The sequence below is a fragment of the Olea europaea genome, unplaced genomic scaffold (genome assembly GCF_002742605.1).
Source record: "Olea europaea var. sylvestris unplaced genomic scaffold, O_europaea_v1 scaffold1763, whole genome shotgun sequence".
Taxonomy (NCBI): domain Eukaryota; kingdom Viridiplantae; phylum Streptophyta; class Magnoliopsida; order Lamiales; family Oleaceae; genus Olea; species Olea europaea.
Window position 1 is genome coordinate 167,844 of NW_019235355.1, and position 18,722 is coordinate 186,565.

The window sequence follows — 18,722 nt, forward strand, 5'->3', positions numbered from 1 at the left end:
GATCGGTTCAACTGAGAAAACTGGGAACCGGTCTGGTTAGCTTTGAAAACCTTTTAATTAAAAGACCGTTTGATAACCCGTTGAATCGGTCGGTTTTTTATAAGCTCGTAACCCGCTACCAGTTAGAATGAAACCGTGAAAAGAATGAAAAACCCTTATTTCCTGTTTCAATTGAAAATTGAAATCAAACCCTCGTCTTTCTCTCATCTTCAATGGGCCGCATCAATAGAAGGTAAATTTTAAAATCCTCTACTTTGTTCTTCAATTAAATCTCGTTCTTCCATTAATGGACTTCTAAAGCAGGTTGGTTTGCTTCTAAATAACAAGATTTTCATCCTTTTTCTTTTTTCTTTTTTTCAGAACTTCTTGTCTTTTCCTCCTAGATTCTAATTAATTTAGGGATAAGAATTATTTACTTTTCATGTTTTGTAGTTTTTGAATCACAATTTTCATATTTGATATGTGAAATTTATTGAAATTTGTGTACTTTTTTCTTCCCTGTCAAATCTGGATTTGCGGAGGTGTAATGTGCATTTGGAAGAGCAGAAATCTAACCTTTTCTCCACATAATTATGTTATATTGCCCTTTATTCATTTCTTGGATTATTGTTGACTTGTTTTGATGAGGTTTAACATAAGCTAAATTGCTTTTGTTAATGGAGTACAATTTGTTGTTTGGAAGGTTGAAGGAATATTATGCTTGGTTTCTCGCAATAAGTTCCTTTTTATGTTGTATCTAACAAGTTATATAAATGTTAGTTCTAACAATTTATATAATTGTTAGTTAGATTCTGGGTTGTACTTGTGCCATTGTGTAATCACAAACTTATACATCAATAAAGGAACTTGAGTTTTGTTCTCTTTTTCTCCTGCCTTATTGGTTTTTTGGTTTGAAAATTTTACTGGTAATTGTATTCTGTCTAACTATGGTTATTTTAATTTCTTTTACTTAGGAATTAGGATGGACGACAATACTCAATTTTTAGAAAGGCAATCTATAGGTTTCACACCTTCTAGCCGTGCAAAGTCTGATCCTGCATGGGAAGACTTCTTGTCTAGTCGTGATATTGATGGTAAAGTTTGTTATGTCTTTATTGCAACAATAGCTTTAAAGGTGAGGGGAATTAATAGAATGAAATATCATCTNTTTGTTCCAAGGACTACTCCTGGATATTAGCCTAGTATAAAGAGTGCTTTAGCTGGTAACCAAACAATAAAGAGAGCTCAAATGTCTTGGGTTAGATGGTTTTATGATGCTTGCATTCCACTTAATGCTTTGCAATCACCTTATTTTAAACTTGCTTTAGATGCCATTGCTGTAATTGGTCCAGAATTTAAAGGTTCATCTTATAATAACATTCGTGTTAATTTGTTGAGAGATTGCAAGAAAGAATGTCAATTGCTTGTTAACACTTATCGAAGTCAGTGGATAAATAATGGATGTACAATTATGGTCGATGGTTGGATCGATCAAAGACATAGAACGTTGATTAATTTTTTAGTATATTGTTCTTCTGAGATTGTATTTATAAAATCTTATGATGCATTAGATGTAGTGAAAGATGCTCAAACAATGTGTAATTTGTTTTCTGAGATAGTTGAATGGGTTGGACCTCGTAATGTGGTTCATATGGTAGCTAATAATGCTGCTAACTATGTGGCGGCAGGGAAATTATTGCACGACAAATATGATCACAATTTTTGGTCTCTTTATACTGCACATTGTTTGAATCTTATTTTAAAAGATATTAGTAGTATGCCTCACGTACATTCCCTTGCATTACATGTTTCGAAAATTACAATATTTGTGTATAATCACACAATTTATTTATTTTTTTTGTTTTGGTTGCGAAAAATACTTGAATGGAAGGAAATTGTACATCCAGTTGTGACTCGTTTTGCTACCACTTTTTTAACATTGAAAAATATTTATGATCACAAACAAGCATTGCAGAGTTTGGCAACAAGTAGGCATTTTACAACCTATAGGCTTTCAAAAAGCACAAATGGAAGACTCGTGAGCTATATCATCTTGGATAACAAATTTTGGGAAGATTGTTTGATGGTTGTGAAAATTGTGGTTCCTATTATAAGATTGTTACAAATTGTAGATTCACATGAAAAACCTTCATTATGTTATGTATATGATGGCATGCATAGAGCATGAAAAGGAATCAAGAATATATTCTTAAAGAAGAAGAGATTATACAAACCTTACACTGATATAATTAAGGAGCGATGGGATAAACATCTTCGTCTTAACATACATGCAACAACTTATTTTTCCAATTCTACTTTCATTTATGAAGAAGGAATTTTGTCAAAAAGTAGAAGTCATGCAAGGTCTATTCAATTTGCTTGAAATCAAAAGTATTTGTGGTGATGAGACAAAAGCAATGGGGGAGATAAGGATGTATCGAGAACGTGAAGGGAGTTTTGGAAGGCAATCTCTATATAATACTAGAAAATCATTACAACCTGGCGATAAATTGTAGAACCCCAAATAATTTTAAACACCTTAGTGGCATTAAGACATGAATATTGGATAGCTAAAGTATACTTCAGATTTGTAGTCTCATTTGAGACCCATTTACGACATAGAAAACATTTGATTTGGAAAATGATATCTAAAGAAAAGTTGTAGCTCTTTGAGTTAGCTTTCCAACGCACTTTGAATTACCTCAATCGAATATCGGGAGAAAAAGTTATGATAGAAATACTAAAAACTGTACAGTCTCAACCGAAGTACGCAAAATATGAAAAGTCAAATTCCTACACGATTTTCTAGCACCTTCTTAAACCTATAACTCCCACATAAATAGCACCCATATTAATGAGTATTAGGCCCTTCACTTGCCCTTAAGTTGTGAGATTTTCACCTATAAATAGGCCCCAATGCATACACATTTTTCACATAAAGACAAAAGCTTCTAAACATAAAAGAGAAAGTTTTCAAGTCTAGAAAAAAGAGAAATGATAGGGAGGAAAATTAGTTTTTCATAAAAGTTTTGGTGCTATCAAGAAGTGTTTTTCCAAGCATCAATTCTCAAAGGAGTGTTTTTTTTTAAACATCAAAGGAGTGCATTTTTCAACAAGGTTTAAAGTATCAATCAAGGTAGGTAGAGGTGCAAAGTGTTAATTCGTGTTATGTTATAAGTTTCTAGCAAATGAAGATTTATGTTAATGTTTGTATGTCTAATGGTACCTCCGGTAAGGCATGTACTTCCGGTCGAGTTTTCGTATTAAGTCATGACTCTACGTGTTTCGGATTCTACCGGAATCCTACTATGAAAATGTTTCTAAAGTTACAGCTTTGAAATGTATAGCTTGATCACGAATGCACCAATGATATCTATTGAATTTTTTTAACTCACGGGTTTAACCCCTTCTCTACAAATTGATATGATTCTACCTTTGGCCTGGATGATGGAAAAGATGGAGAGTGGTGCAACGAGCCTATAGAAAACCCGGTGAACAAATTATTTAGATTTATTTTTGTGAACATTTTCAATGTTATTTCTTTAAAGTATTTGAATAACGTTGAATGCGAGAACAAGTTGTGTTTTCTTCAAATAAATTACGTTCCGTTTTTTTATTTAGTGTTTTATTTAAAGTATTTGAAAAGTTGTTAAAATTATCATTTGTAAAAATTAAGCTTCCACTAAAACATATTCTCCTATGACTAAACCACCAGTTAGTTAAGTAAAGTAAGTAGCGTTTCAATCCACAAGGGGTCGGGACGTATAGCGTGGTATCAGAGCACGGTTTAACCGATTCTGTAGACCAAGTATGTTTTTTTTAAAAAAATGAAAAAGTCTAAAATACTCCATGACATCTTGCATCCATTCATCAATCTCATCCTACGGCTCAGATATGTTCAAAGTTAATGTTTTCATGAAAAGATTATGTTATGATGCTCTACGATACTATGGTACAACTTATTTTTATTTTCAAAGATATACTATGTCAGTTAGAAATGATTTGAAAGATGTGTTTTTTTTCAAAAGATACACATTGGGCTAGAATTTATAGGTAGAATGTTATGTAACAGTAGCCATTTTTCCAATAGTAAAAAAAAAGTCTATGATATGTGAAAATGCAACAGATATGGCTCGTAGAACGGTTAGGGCATATAGAGGAGCATTGAACCGTAGAATCGACATTCAGTCCTATGAGAGTTACGTGACTGATCTGCTCCGTCCACTTGACGAACATATACATGATGTCTATGACAGATGCATGACAGCGGTGAACGCTGGAATGGAGATAACGCATACTCCCTTCCACCTCAATGGGAAGATATGAGAGTCACGGTTAGGGATGTAATGCTAGAGGAGCACCCAAATATATTTGAGTTTGAAGTGTATTGCCAATCACTCCTAGACCTATGGAGGGAAAACTCAGAACCTCAATCGGAGATAGTAATTGAACTTGATGAAGAAGAAGAGCCTGGAGAAGGGAATGATCCTGAGCCCGAGCCACAGGTTGAGATGGACATAGAATCCGGACCTGAGGCGAAAGACTCTTCTGGAGATGAGGCTACACCAAAGAAGATCCGTAGAACTTATAGGGATTAGATTTAAATCCTTGTAACAACTTCCTTTATGTCAAGAAATAAAATTTTATCTTCTTTGTTAGAATTCGAAGTATGAAACTAATAAGAACCATACGTTTTGTCTAAAGGAAAATGGCCCGCGCAAACTAAATCAACTTGATAAGAGATCTCCTCCAAGCGGTCCAAGACCTTGGCAAGCAAAACCCGAACCAGGCGCAATCCCTACCACTAGCTCCTAATGCTCCTCCAACCCATGCTTCAGTGGTCGAGCAATTTAGAAGACACAAGTCCCCTACTTTCAATGGAGCAGCTGATCCACTTGCATTCAAGGAGTGGCTTCACAAGTTGGAGAGAATATTCCGATTAATAGGGTGCACGGACGCTCAGAAGGTCCAGTTTGTTGAGTTTATGTTCTCCGGTGATGCAAGCCACTGGTGGGACTCGATGTCAAGGACGAGGACCCCAGAGCAACAAGCGGAATTGACTTGGGAGCGATTTAAAGAGGAAGTAATGGACAAGTACTTCCCACAGTCTTTGAGGGATCACAAAGAAAGTGAATTTCTCCAACTCAAGCAAAGGACTATGTCCCTGACTGAGTATGAAAGAAAGTTTAACCAACTTTCAAGGTATGCTCCACATCTGGTGGATACGGAGGACAAGAAAGTCAGGAGGTTTGAACAAGGGTTGAACCCAGATATAAGCATGATACTTGTGTCCCATCGTTTTACCTCATACCGTAAAATGTTGGAAAGAGCTCATGCTATCTGGTACCTGAAGACTAGCACCGAGCAATATAGTAAATTGTTCAATCAACCGGACAATAGAAATATGGGTAAAAGGAAATGGAATGGCCAGGACAAGGGAAAGAGCAAGTGGCAAAACAAGAAAGCTAATGGCGGAGTCAATGCCAACAAGAGTATTGTGCCAGTTATAGAGCCATGTCCTAAGTGTGGAAAGACGCATCGTGGCGTGTGTTTACAAGGGAAGAATGTCTGTTTCAGATGTGACAAGCCAGGGCATATTTTTAAGGATTGCCCCACATTTACCCCGAAGAAGGATGATAACAATGACTAGAACAAAAAAGGGAAAGCACGAGTTTTTGCAATGACTCAGAAAGATGCAGAGGAAAGCTTGAACATCATAGCAGGTACTTTATTGATAGCCAATACGCCTGCTTATGTATTGTTTGATTCAGGAGCCACACACTCCTTTGTATCGACAACTTTTATGGCTAAATCTAGTATTACCTGTGATAAGTTGGAAGGTACATTAGAGGTTAGCATTCCTTCAGGCAACCCTTTGAGTACTGATAGAATAGCCAAATCAGTAAGTATTGAAATTGAGGGAAAACCAATGGAAGCAAACCTATATATGATAGAAATGAAGGATTTTGATGTAATACTAGGCATGGATTGGTTGGGTTGTAATTACGCTACCATCCGATGCAAGAAAATAGAGGTATCATTTCAGAAACCAGGAGAGAAACCATTTTCGTTCCTTGGAATAAGACTAAACCCCTTATTCGACTAGTATCGGCTTTACAAGCTAAGAAGATGTTGAGAAAAGAAACATGTCAAGGATATTTAGTAAACATCTCAGGAGGGATACAGGAGACGATAAAGGTTGAAGACGTACCAATAGTACGGGAATTCGTAGATGTGTTTCCACAAGATCTATCTGGTATTCCACCAAATAGGCAAGTGGAATTCACCATAGACCTAATTCTCGAAGCGGCACCAGTGTCAAAAGTCCCATACCGAATGGCCCCGAAGAAACTACAAGAGTTAAAGAAGCAGTTGCAAGAACTCCTAGATATGGGCTTTATACGGCCAAGTGTATCTCCATGGGGTGCACCGGTGTTGTTCGTGAAGAAAAAGGATGGAAGCATGAGAATGTGCATCGATTATAAGGAGTTAAATCGATTAACTATCAAGAATAAGTACCCACTCCGGAGAATCGAGGATCTGTTAGATCAACTGAAAAGAGCTAAGGTATTTTTCAAGATCAACTTACGATCGGGATACCATCAATTGAAAGTAAAGTCAAAGGATATACCCAAGACAGCTTTCAGAACTCGTTATGGACACTACGAGTTTACAGTGATGCCGTTTGGGCTAACCAATGCACCTATAGTGTTCATGGACCTGATGAATCGTGTATTTCATCAGTACTTCGATAAATTTGTCATAGTCTTCATTGATGACATTCTGATATATTCCAAGAGTAAGGAGCAACATGAAGAGCACCTAAGAATAGCATTAGAGGTATTACGCAAGGAGAAGCTGTATGCCAAATTCAAGAAGTGTAAGTTCTGGCTTGAACGAGTTAGATTTCTTGGACATATAGTCATTGCTCAAGGGATTGAGGTAGATCCAGCGAAAGTGGAAGCAGTAACCAACTAGAAAGCACCAACTAATGCTGGCGAGGTACGGAGCTTTCTAGGATTAGCAGGATATTATCGGAGATTCATAGAAGGATTCTCCAAAATAACTGGACCAATGACGCAGCTTACAAGGAAGGGAGTAAGATTTCAATGGACGGATAAATGTGAACAAAGTTTTCAAGAACTTAAACAGAGGCTGATATCAGCACCCGTGTTAACAATACTTGAGGGTACGGAAGGGTTTGTTATATACAGTGATGCATCCAAGCAAGGATTGGGATTATGCTGATGTAGAATGGAAAAGTGATAGCCTATGCATCAAAACAATTGAAGAAACATGAGTAGAGCTACCCGACGCATGATTTAGAACTTGCAGCGGTAGTACATGCCTTGAAGATATGGCGACACTACTTGTATGGAGAGAAGTGTGATATCTACACAGATCACAAGAGTCTCAAATATTTATTCACACAGAAGGAATTGAATATGCGACAAAGATGATGATTGGAATTGGTGAATGATTATGATTGCACCATCCATTACCATCCAGGTAAGGCTAATGTTGTGGCTGACGCCTTAAGAAGAAAATCAATGGGATAGTTGGCGTCACTACCCACTTTTCAAATGGAGTTAGTCAAGGACTTGGAAAAGTTGCAGATCGAAGTGGTTACCATACCAGGACAAGTCACTACTTGTCTAGCAGCTTTGATAATTCGACCTACTCTTAGAGATCGAATTATAGAGACACAAGGTAATGACCCATTCTTGTTGAAGATCAAGAATGAAATTGGTACTGATAAGAGAAAGGATTTTGGAATAGTTTCGGATCAAGCACTGATGTTTAAGGGGAGAATTTGTATGCCTAAGGATGAAGCATTGAGAAACGAGATATTGAAAAAGGCCCATTCTACCCCGTACATCGCACATCCCGATGGTACGAAAATGCATCGAGACCTTCGAGATACATTTTGGTGGAGAAATATGAAAAGAAGTATAGAGTTGTACGTGAAAAAGTGCATGGTATGTCAACAGGTTAAGGCAGAACACCAAAAATCGGTTGGATTGTTAAATCCACTGGACATACCCGAATGGAAATGAGAAAATATCACAATGGACTTTGTAGTTGGATTCCCGAAGTCAGCAAGAGAAAACAACGCTGTATGGGTAATAGTGGATCGATTAACAAAGTCAGCTCATTTTCTTCCAGTGAAAATGACATTCAGTTTAGACCAATTGGCACAATTGTACATTAAGGAGGTTGTGAGATTACGCGGCGTACCTGTGTCCATTGTGTCTGACAGAGACCCAAGGTTCACGTCCAAATTTTGGAAAAGTCTATAAGGAGCTATGGGAACGAAGTTGAACTTTAATACAACATCTCACCCTCAGTTCGATGGTCAATCTGAAAGGACCATCCAAACTTTGGAAGACATGCTGAGAGCATGTGTTTTGGATCTAGGGAGTAGTTGGGAGTCATACATACCCCTAGTAGAATTCACATATAATAATAACTTCCAAGCAACTATCGAGATGGCACCGTACAAAGCTCTCTATGGTAGAAGATGTAGGTCCCCTGTTCATTGGGATGAAGTCGGGGAGAAGAGAGTTTTGAGACCAGAAATAATTGAAAGGACAGTTGAGGCAATTGATAAGATCTGTACAAGGATAAAGGCAGCACAGGATCGACAGAAGAGCTATGCGGATACAAGAAGGAAGGATTTAGAATTCAAAATTGAAGAAAAAGTGTTTCTGAAAGTGGCACCGATGAAAGGTGTACTTAGGTTTGGCAAGAAAGGAAAGCTACGACCCCGCTATATCGGACCATTCGAGATACTTGATAGGGTCAAAAATGTAGCCTATCAATTAGCTCTCCCACCTGGGTTATCGGCAGTGCACAACGTGTTCCATGTATCAATGATCAAGAAATACGTACATGATCCTAATCATGTAGTGAACTATCAGTCCGTGGAAGTACAAAAGGACTTATCCTATGAAGAGGTACCAATTAGGATATTGAATCGAAAGGTGCATAAACTAAGGAACAAAGAAATTCCATTGGTCAAAATACAATGGAATAGTCATGAAATAGAAGAGGCCACTTGGGAAGGGGAAGAGGAAGCCAAAAACAAGTATCCAACACTATTTGCCCAATCAGAAAATAAATTTCGAGGACGAAATTTTAATTAAGGTGTAGGGGATGTAAAACCTCAAATAATTTTAAACACCTTAGTGACACTAAGACATGAATATTGGATGACTAAAATATACTTCAGATTTTTAGTTTCATTTGAGACCCATTTACGACATAGAAAACATTCGATTTGAAAAGTGATATCTAAAAAAAAGTTGTAGCTCTTTCAGTTAGCTTTCCAACGCACTTTGAATTACCTCAATTGGATATCGGGAGAAGAAGTTATGATAGAAATACTAAATGCTGTACAGTATCAACCGAAGTACGCGGAATATGAAAAGTCAAATTCCTACACTATTTTCTAGCACCTTCTTAAACCTATAACTCCCACATAAATGGCACCCGTATTAATGAGTATTAGGTCCTTCACTTGCCCTTAAGTTGTGAGATTTTCACTTATAAATAGGCCCCAATGCATACACATTTTTCACACCAAGATAAAAGTTTCTAAGCATAAAAGAGAGAGTTTTCAAGTCTAGAAAAAAGAGAAAGGTGAGAGAGGAAAATTAGTTTTTCCTAGAAGTTTTGGTGCTATCAAAAAGTGTTTTTCCAAGTATCAATTCTCAACAGAGTGTTTTTTTTTAAACATTAAAGGAGTGCATTTTTCAACATGGTTCAAAGCATCAATCAAGGTAAGTAGAAGTGCAAAGTGTTAATTCGTGTTAAGTTATAAGTTTCTAACAAATGAAAATTTATGTTAATGTTTGTATGTCTAATGGTACCTCCGATACGGCATACATCTCCATGTCTAATGGTACCTTCGGGTACGACATGTACTTCTAGTCGAGGCGTCGTGTTAAGTCATGACTTTACGTGTTTGGGATTCTACCGAAAATCCTACTATGAAAAGGTTTCTAAAGTTACAGCTTTGAAATGTATAGCTTGATCACGAATGTACCAATGATATCTATTGAGTTTTTTTAAGTCACGGGTTTGACCCCTTCTCTACAAATTGATATGATTCTACCTTGGGCTGTCAAATTGTAGAACCCCAAATAATTTTAAACACCTTAGTGGCACTAAGACATGAATATTGGATGGCTAAAGTATATTTCAGATTTTTAGTCTCATTTGAGACCCATTTATGAAATAGAAAACATTGGATTTGGGAAATGATATCTAAAGAAAAGTTATAGCTCTTTGAGTTAGATTTCCAACGCAATTTGAATTGTCTCAATCGGATATTGAGAGAAGAAATTATGATAGAAATACTAAAGGCTATATAGTATAAACTGAAGTACTCAGAATATGAAAAGTCAATTTCCTACACGATTTTCTAGGACCTTCTTAAGCAGGCAATCAATAAGATCCATGCAAGGATAAAGGTAGCACAGGATTGACAGAAGAGCTATGCGGATACAAGAAGGAAGGATTTAGAATTCAAAATTGAAGAAAAAGTGTTTCTGAAAGTGGCACCGATGAAAGGTGTACTTAGGTTTGGCAAGAAAGGAAAGCTACGACCCTGCTATATCGGACCATTCAAGATACTTGATAGGGTCAGAAATGTAGCCTATTGGTTAGCTCTCCCACCTGGGTTATCGGCAGTGCACAACGTGTTCCATGTATCAATGATCAAGAAATACGTACATGATCCTAATCATGTAGTGAACTATCAGTCCGTGGAAGTACAAAAGGACTTATCCTATGAAGAGGTACCAATTAGGATATTGAATCGAAAGGTGCATAAACTAAGGAACAAAGAAATTCCATTGGTCAAAATACAATGGAATAGTCATGAAATAGAAGAGGCCACTTGGGAAGGGGAAGAGGAAGCCAAAAACAAGTATCCAACACTATTTGCCCAATCAGAAAATAAATTTCGAGGACGAAATTTTAATTAAGGTGTAGGGGATGTAAAACCTCAAATAATTTTAAACACCTTAGTGACACTAAGACATGAATATTGGATGACTAAAATATACTTCAGATTTTTAGTTTCATTTGAGACCCATTTACGACATAGAAAACATTCGATTTGAAAAGTGATATCTAAAAAAAAGTTGTAGCTCTTTCAGTTAGCTTTCCAACGCACTTTGAATTACCTCAATTGGATATCGGGAGAAGAAGTTATGATAGAAATACTAAATGCTGTACAGTATCAACCGAAGTACGCGGAATATGAAAAGTCAAATTCCTACACTATTTTCTAGCACCTTCTTAAACCTATAACTCCCACATAAATGGCACCCGTATTAATGAGTATTAGGTCCTTCACTTGCCCTTAAGTTGTGAGATTTTCACTTATAAATAGGCCCCAATGTATACACATTTTTCACACAAAGACAAAAGCTTCTAAGCATAAAAGAGAGAGTTTTCAAGTCTAGAAAAAAGAGAAAGGTGAGAGAGGAAAATTAGTTTTTCCTAGAAGTTTTGGTGCTATCAAAAAGTGTTTTTCCAAGTATCAATTCTCAACAGAGTGTTTTTTTTTAAACATTAAAGGAGTGCATTTTTCAACATGGTTCAAAGCATCAATCAAGGTAAGTAGAAGTGCAAAGTGTTAATTCGTGTTAAGTTATAAGTTTCTAACAAATGAAAATTTATGTTAATGTTTGTATGTCTAATGGTACCTCCGATACGGCATACATCTCCATGTCTAATGGTACCTTCGGGTACGACATGTACTTCTAGTCGAGGCGTCGTGTTAAGTCATGACTTTACGTGTTTGGGATTCTACCGAAAATCCTACTATGAAAAGGTTTCTAAAGTTACAGCTTTGAAATGTATAGCTTGATCACGAATGTACCAATGATATCTATTGAGTTTTTTTAACTCACGGGTTTAACCCCTTCTCTAAAAATTAATATGATTCTACCTTGGGCCTAGATGATGGAAAAGATGGAGGGTGGTGCAACGAGCCCATGGAAAATCCGATGAACAAGTTATTTAGATTTATTTTTGTGAACGTTTTCAATGTTATTTCTTTAAAGTATTTGAATAACGCTAAATGTGAGAACAAGTTGTGTTTTCTTCAAATAAATTACGTTCCCTTTTTTTCTATTCAGTGTTTTATTTAAAATATTTGAAAGGTTGTTGTTAAAATTATCATTTGTAAAAATTAAGTTTCCGCTAAAACATATTTTTTTATGACTAAACCACAGGTTAGTTAAGTAAAATAAGTAGCGTTCCGATCCACACGAGGTCGGGGCGTTACATAAATTGTTTTTAGTTATTTATTGTTTATTTTTAATAGTTCTTAGCACTTGAAACTAATTTTATTAAATTATGCAGATGACTGGTGGAAATTGTGTGGATCTAGTGCTCCAACTTTACAAAAGATAGCTGTTCGAAGACTTGGTCAAATAGCTTCTTCTTCGAGACGTGAAAGGAATTGGAGTGTCTTTGAACGTATTCACACAAAAAAAGAAATAGATTGGAGCATCAATACTCAACAATCTTGTCTATGTTACGTATAATTTGCAATTGAAGAATAGGTATATAATCTTAAACTTTTTACCAAGTTAAAAGTTTATTTTAACGACTCATTTATTTGATATATTTTCTTTATCTAACTACTACTCATTTACGATCTTATAGGCGTTATTATAAGAAGTGGTCTTATGATCCAGTTGATTATGAGTGTACTAACAAGACAAACTTTTGGATAGAGAAAGAAGTGCCACCACAGAATTTTGAGTACGAAGACTTAGATAATGCATTTATAAAGAAAATGCAATTTCCAATGTTTATGATCGTGAAATTGATGATAACGTTCAAGGTTCATAAATAATCTTAACTTATTGTTATTATCTTTTTTTTTTTTTTAATATTAGTCAAGTATTTTTATCTAACATATTGTTTCGTAATTTTGTAATTTAGATGACAATGAAAATACGGATGAGATTAATACTCAAGAGATGGGAGATTTAGATACAATGGATGTTATTCATCGTTTCGTGGAAGTGATCGAGGAATGAGACTTATGGATGAAAATGATAAAGGTAAAATTTAACTATTTAATATTTTATGTTTAGTGCACTTTTTTGTTCCAATTATTACATGACATTTTTTGTATTGGTGATAGTTGATGTGAAACTTTTAAATTTTAGCTATTTAAGATTTCATGTTATTCACTTATTAAGATTATTGTTTACTTTATATTGTTGACTTATTCAGTTATTTAACTTATTTTAAATTATATAATTGGATTGAATAGCACTTGACTTAGTTGATTGTAATTAATTGTTTTGTGATTTGATTTCAATATTTACTTTTCATTTTCCCCTCCTTTATAAATGTATATTTTTCATTTTGATTTTATAAGTCACCGGTTCAATTCTGGTTTGACTCTGGTTCAACCTTTTAACCTTGACCCTTTCTCTTTTTCGGGTCGATTTTTAAAACATTTGTGATTATCTGATTTCAGTAGGAGATTAGTAGATTTTTTGTATGAATTTATGATGATGCGAGTTTGTGGATAGATCTTCAAATTTCTCTTGAGTATCTTAATTGTCTATAAATTACTTTTTACCAATTTAATTAATTTTTCCTAACAATTTGGCTATTGTTTCCCACTTTAGTAGTTGGCTTGGTTGCTGAAAACTCGTTATAAACAAAGCTATTCTTGTTGTAACCAAATTCTTTGTAATTTACAGCAAGATTCTAAACTCCTATACTTTTGTTGTTATATGCACAAAGGCTATGGATTTTAGTGTACTTTTTCAGTTGGGGCGGTGAGAACTGAGAATGATACAAGGAGATTAAGTTCTTGTTCTATGCTGCTACTGTTGGAATTGGGTTTGACAACTTGAAAGTTTCTAAATAATACTTAAAAGAGTACTTTTTAAAACTTAAATTCTCATCTAAAAATTACTCTTTAACACGATTATTGTCTATTTTACCCTCACAATTGTGCTCCACATACTTTTGTTTCCATGAAAAATTTGTCCTGAATGTCAATTCATTTCCAAAGGTTCAATAGAAGCTTGAGCAAAGGGCTCGTTGAAGTACCGGTTACCATGTGATCTCTACATTTTTCTCATTCACGTAATATTAAGGGATGGAAGACCCGACAATATGGAGGCTGAAGTTGCATGTCCATTTTTCCGACCCTTTTTTTTATTATTTTGTTTGTTCACAACGCCACAAAATCATAAAATCCTCAAATAACTCAAAAAGAGAGAGTTGCTTAACCATTGAGTTTCACAACAATTATGGCGCGAGATGCTTATTATAGGATCATCTTCACACGTGTTATTTTGACCGTCAAACGAACAGCTTTAATCCCATCAGATTCTTTAATACCATCAGATTACTTGTGCAACGATAATGGAAGGTTGGGGACATTAACTAGTTTTAAAGATTGAGGCCTAACTATGCACATAAATTAGTTTTTCATCAGAACAAAAAAAAGAAATAAAGAATTAGAAATTTCACTCTGCTCTGATGTAATTCTGGTCATAGAATACAGAACACCAACACCTAAGCAAAGCAACCCTTCATGGTCATTTCTTGAACAAGCTCATTAACGATTGTGCTATATAAGAATGATTTCCTAAGCACCGGTGCTTAACATAAGCTATATATATGAAAATGTTTTCCTAAACACCGTTGACATAATACATCATTTAATTGGTGAATAAGTTAATGGCAGATCCCATGTATTTTAATGATTCACCAATTAAATGGCGTGCCATGTCACCAGTACTTAACATAAGCTAAATACCGATACTTAGGAGATCATTCCTATATGAAATTCCATTATGTACAAGTAGCATTATTCATTAAATTCGAAAATAAACCTCTATCACTAATGACACAACAATAACAGTAATCAGTAATCTGTATATTACCAAATTCAATACTAGATCTTCATTAAATAATGACCTAGACTTCATTGCCGATGAGGTATTCTAGTAAATGTACCAGACATCAGTCTCCCATTGTCATTTTAAGCGTAAAACTATGTAGATACATAATATACACTCAGTCGCGTTCTCTTATACAGTTCCCAGGCAAAAGGTACTTGTATTTGTCTGCATTGTTCAACAAATATGCAGGAAGACGAACAGCTGAATATGAATGGGGGATATGTCCCATTTTCCCGATTATCTCCTTGAAGGTGTACTCCTCGGGTAACATATCAAATAAATTTGCCCCTTTGCATATGAGATCCTGAATCCTTTTCGGGCTCAGATAGTGAGAGAACCTCACACGATCGGTGTGACTGTATGCTTTCATTTTGAATATGAAGTCACTGATACGCCGGAAACAAAAGCTACAATGCCACCCCGCATCTGACAAGAGGTAGTCCGACTGACGGTAATGTGCATACCTAGTCTTCACTCTTTGATACCTGTCAGAAATATGGTTTAAATAAAATATGAAAATTGTGCTTTTGACTAGAAATGAACACATCGAGTATGTTGAATATAAATAAATGTCTCCATCTCTAACTGTTTAAACTTTTAGATAAGATTGTTTAACAGCACCTGTGTACTGAAGCTCTCCAGCTGCCATCATCGTACTTAAACTCAAATGAGTACAAGTAGTTCTTGAGCTGAAGGTGAAGAATGGGAGGGATATCGTCACACCATCGTAACAAATTTATCGTATGACTGCTTGGAATCTCGTCAACATCTGACATTATCAGCAAATCATCATCCTCTATACCAGCTATTCTCATAAGCTTGTCAAGTCCCACCCTCTGATACGCTTAAAATTTTGTATTATCTGCTTCTAATTTTTTTTTTTCTTTTTCTGAAAATTGGAATTCCCTAATTATAGCCGTTAGATGGTTAATCGCTGCGAGGATATGAAAGGACTGCTAGTGTTTTATGCGGCGGATGAGAACCTCTCAAATTCCCTATTTAAAACAAAAATAAGAAATTAATTTCCCGGAAGGAATTAGAAAACATTAACAAAGTAAAATAAAAAAAATAAAAAATTATGGTTGCCTTGACCATTATAGAAGAACGTGACTTTCTTTTTTAGTCTAATAGACTTACAATTCCTTCAAAAATCCTATCAATTCAATAGAAAACTCTCTTGTTTCAAAATAGAAATGTTCTAAACGTTGATGTGCATACATATATTCGCCCGACACATATATTTCTTTAGATTTAAGAGTGAAGTGGGGATTAGAACGAGTCATTAGTCAGGTCGTTATAATGTCCTTGTTTGAGCCTCATTCTTCCAAAAATTCATTTTCAACCACACATTTTTCAATAAAATTATATTACACACAAACCCAAAACTTTTCCTTAATTTCAATCACACATTCTCCATCATTCACTATTTAAAAATGTATTTTTTCACTTAAAATGGGGTTCAAACAAGGGCAATGAGTGAAAGATATAATTATAATAAAAAAGTTGATGAATCACGAAGCCTCATATGGTGGGTCGAGCGGACTGGGTTGGCTAGACACGACTTGGCACATTTAACGCTTCCAAAGTAGAGCTCATCAAGTATGTATAATCCAATATTATAATGTGTTTGAAAATAATGGACGAAAAGAATTGTTGATTATTTGCATTCTCTTGCCACTTCAAATTTGAAGAGAATAAAGTTCTTGCTATTTATTTGTCTATAATGTTTCGCTCTGCTATGGCAAAAACTAAATATTTTAATTTTTAAATAAACTTAATCTACATTGAAATCCCTTAGTTTTTCTGGACTAATTGTGTAAATGGTGGCGAAATAACAATACACTCCTCAATAAACACTTGACGGTAGAGTAGGCATGGCTAGATGCCATACTAAATCAATTACAAACAAGTTTTGGTCAATTCTTTCTATAATTGAGTAAAGTTTTCACGGATTCTTTAATCGAAGTAATTGAATTTTAATTTTAATATTACATCTATTGACATACTTCAAAACTTGGTTCATTTTGGGGTTCTCGTGAAAATTGTTAGGTTTTGAGATTTCTCTTCTTTTCCCTAATGAATAAAAAAAAATTGTACAAATCTTTATAGGAGTATCTTCAATTGAGATTGTGGTGGCTTTTAAGATCTTTCTAAATTTAGTATCCTCAATTAAGATTTCAATGGATTTTAATAAAATCCATTAAAATTTAAGTGTCTCCAACTAAGATTTTAATGAAATTCAATGCAATACTTTAAAATTCATGAATGACCAGTGGATTTATAAATATTTCATTAATAGAGAGATTTTAATTGATTTGAATGGATTTCAAGTTTAAAAATACATATAACCAAATTTTTTGAAATTTCACTATATTTTATTTGATTATTATGGAATTTGTGGAGATTTAAGATTTATAATATTCTAAAATCCATCAAAATCTTAGTTGAGGACATCCACTCCCATAGAAAAATTTAACTTCTAGACCAGTCCGAAATAACAATTCTAGAAACACTACATCCATTTTTATTTTTTTCAAATATAAAAACTACTATATATTATAATATAGATTAACAAACCCACTTTCACACTAAGAGGGCGACATTTTGGGTAACTGGTCATAATAAACGATAAATTGTAAAAGATTTTAATTAATATATAAATTCCTAAAATTACGCTGTTGTCGACTGCAGTTTAGGATAGATATAACTGGTTCTTTTCTATGGATAAAAATTCCTAAAATTACGCTGTTGTCGACTGCAGTTTAGGATAGATATAACTGGTTCTTTTCTATGGATAACATTAATGTCATATGTACCAAATTAGAGTATGAAATGTATGATGCAATGTGATGAATGTTTTTATGTTTCAAGTAACATTAGTGTCTTCGTGGTTATGTTGATATGTATGCTATCTACAATAGAATTGTTATTTATTATTTCGTTGATATCATGCAATCTATATCAGTATCTCAATGAACGACACTATATTCAGTTTTATAATTGTTGTAGATATAGGTGATATTAACATTTCATCACATGCAATGGCGAAACTATGGGCCTCTATGCTCGTACATAAAATACATACCGAGTTAAGGATTGAACGAGTGAAGAAATCTGCATCTATACACTATGAGGTTGATAAACAAACGGCACTAGATAAGATTACAAACGTATTTCTATGATGTGCTATATAGCACTCAGAAAAAAAAAAAATGATTACGAACTTGCAGTGTATCCTCTTCATGTTGATGTTACTTCGCTATCAACGGAATATGAATGGATTGATGCAGATGTGATGAGACTGTGAAAGTATATAGAGCAAATGGAAATTTGTAAAGTCTGTACACTAAAATGAATTTGTACTTACTTTGGAGGCAAGGATTCTTCGTAGAGCAAACTTCAAAACGATGAATGTTTCCTCAAATAGACTCTTACCTATGGAAAATGTCTTGCTGAGCAGAAGCGCAAACGAGTTTCAAAGGTTGGGAACCTTTGATGCTATTACCCATTTTTTATGATTTTTTTTTTTTGGTAAATTAAATTTTTAAAAATATTTATAGTTTTAATATTACTGCTATACATATAAATCATGTCACATTGGGCCTTTCTTTTGGACTTGACTGGACTCGGCCCATGACCCGCTTGGTCTATTTCATTTCGTTTCATTTCACTTCTCTATATATACGAGCTCATTCACACAAAATTTAAGGTATGTTTTCTAAACCTTAACCAAATTCCCGCTCCCGACTCTCACACTCTATATCTTCTTTTTGTCCGGCCGTTGAT

The 18,722-nt window shown here is 34.8% G+C and overlaps 4 protein-coding genes and 1 long non-coding RNA gene across 5 annotated transcripts; 4 read left to right on the plus strand and 1 right to left on the minus strand.

Moving 5' to 3' along the window:
• The first annotated feature begins 127 nt into the window (after positions 1-127).
• On the plus strand, positions 128-1,177 carry LOC111378065. The gene is made up of 2 exons (XM_023001234.1): positions 128-232; positions 954-1,177. The coding sequence occupies exons 1-2, from the start codon at positions 145-147 to the stop codon at positions 1,175-1,177; spliced, it is 312 nt and encodes a 103-aa protein (XP_022857002.1). The 5' UTR covers positions 128-144.
• On the plus strand, positions 1,140-2,167 carry LOC111378067. Its single transcript, XM_023001235.1, has one exon. It carries the CDS (start codon positions 1,229-1,231, stop codon positions 2,165-2,167), a length of 939 nt encoding a protein of 312 aa, XP_022857003.1. The 5' UTR covers positions 1,140-1,228.
• A 2,323-nt stretch (positions 2,168-4,490) lies between these two features.
• LOC111378068 lies at positions 4,491-5,629 on the plus strand. Its single transcript, XM_023001236.1, has 3 exons — positions 4,491-4,557; positions 4,818-4,989; positions 5,182-5,629. Exons 1-3 carry the CDS (start codon positions 4,491-4,493, stop codon positions 5,627-5,629), a joined length of 687 nt encoding a protein of 228 aa, XP_022857004.1.
• A 7,071-nt stretch (positions 5,630-12,700) lies between these two features.
• On the plus strand, positions 12,701-13,204 carry LOC111378050. The gene is made up of 2 exons (XR_002699807.1): positions 12,701-12,844; positions 12,946-13,204. It is a non-coding gene; the product is annotated as an uncharacterized LOC111378050 (long non-coding RNA).
• Positions 13,205-14,548: 1,344 nt separating this feature from the next.
• LOC111378069 lies at positions 14,549-18,445 on the minus strand. The gene is made up of 5 exons (XM_023001237.1): positions 18,372-18,445; positions 17,514-17,548; positions 16,929-17,009; positions 15,558-15,780; positions 14,549-15,421 (listed from the first exon to the last, which is right to left on the minus strand). The coding sequence occupies exons 1-5, from the start codon at positions 18,443-18,445 to the stop codon at positions 15,052-15,054; spliced, it is 783 nt and encodes a 260-aa protein (XP_022857005.1). The 3' UTR covers positions 14,549-15,051.
• Positions 18,446-18,722: the final 277 nt, after the last annotated feature.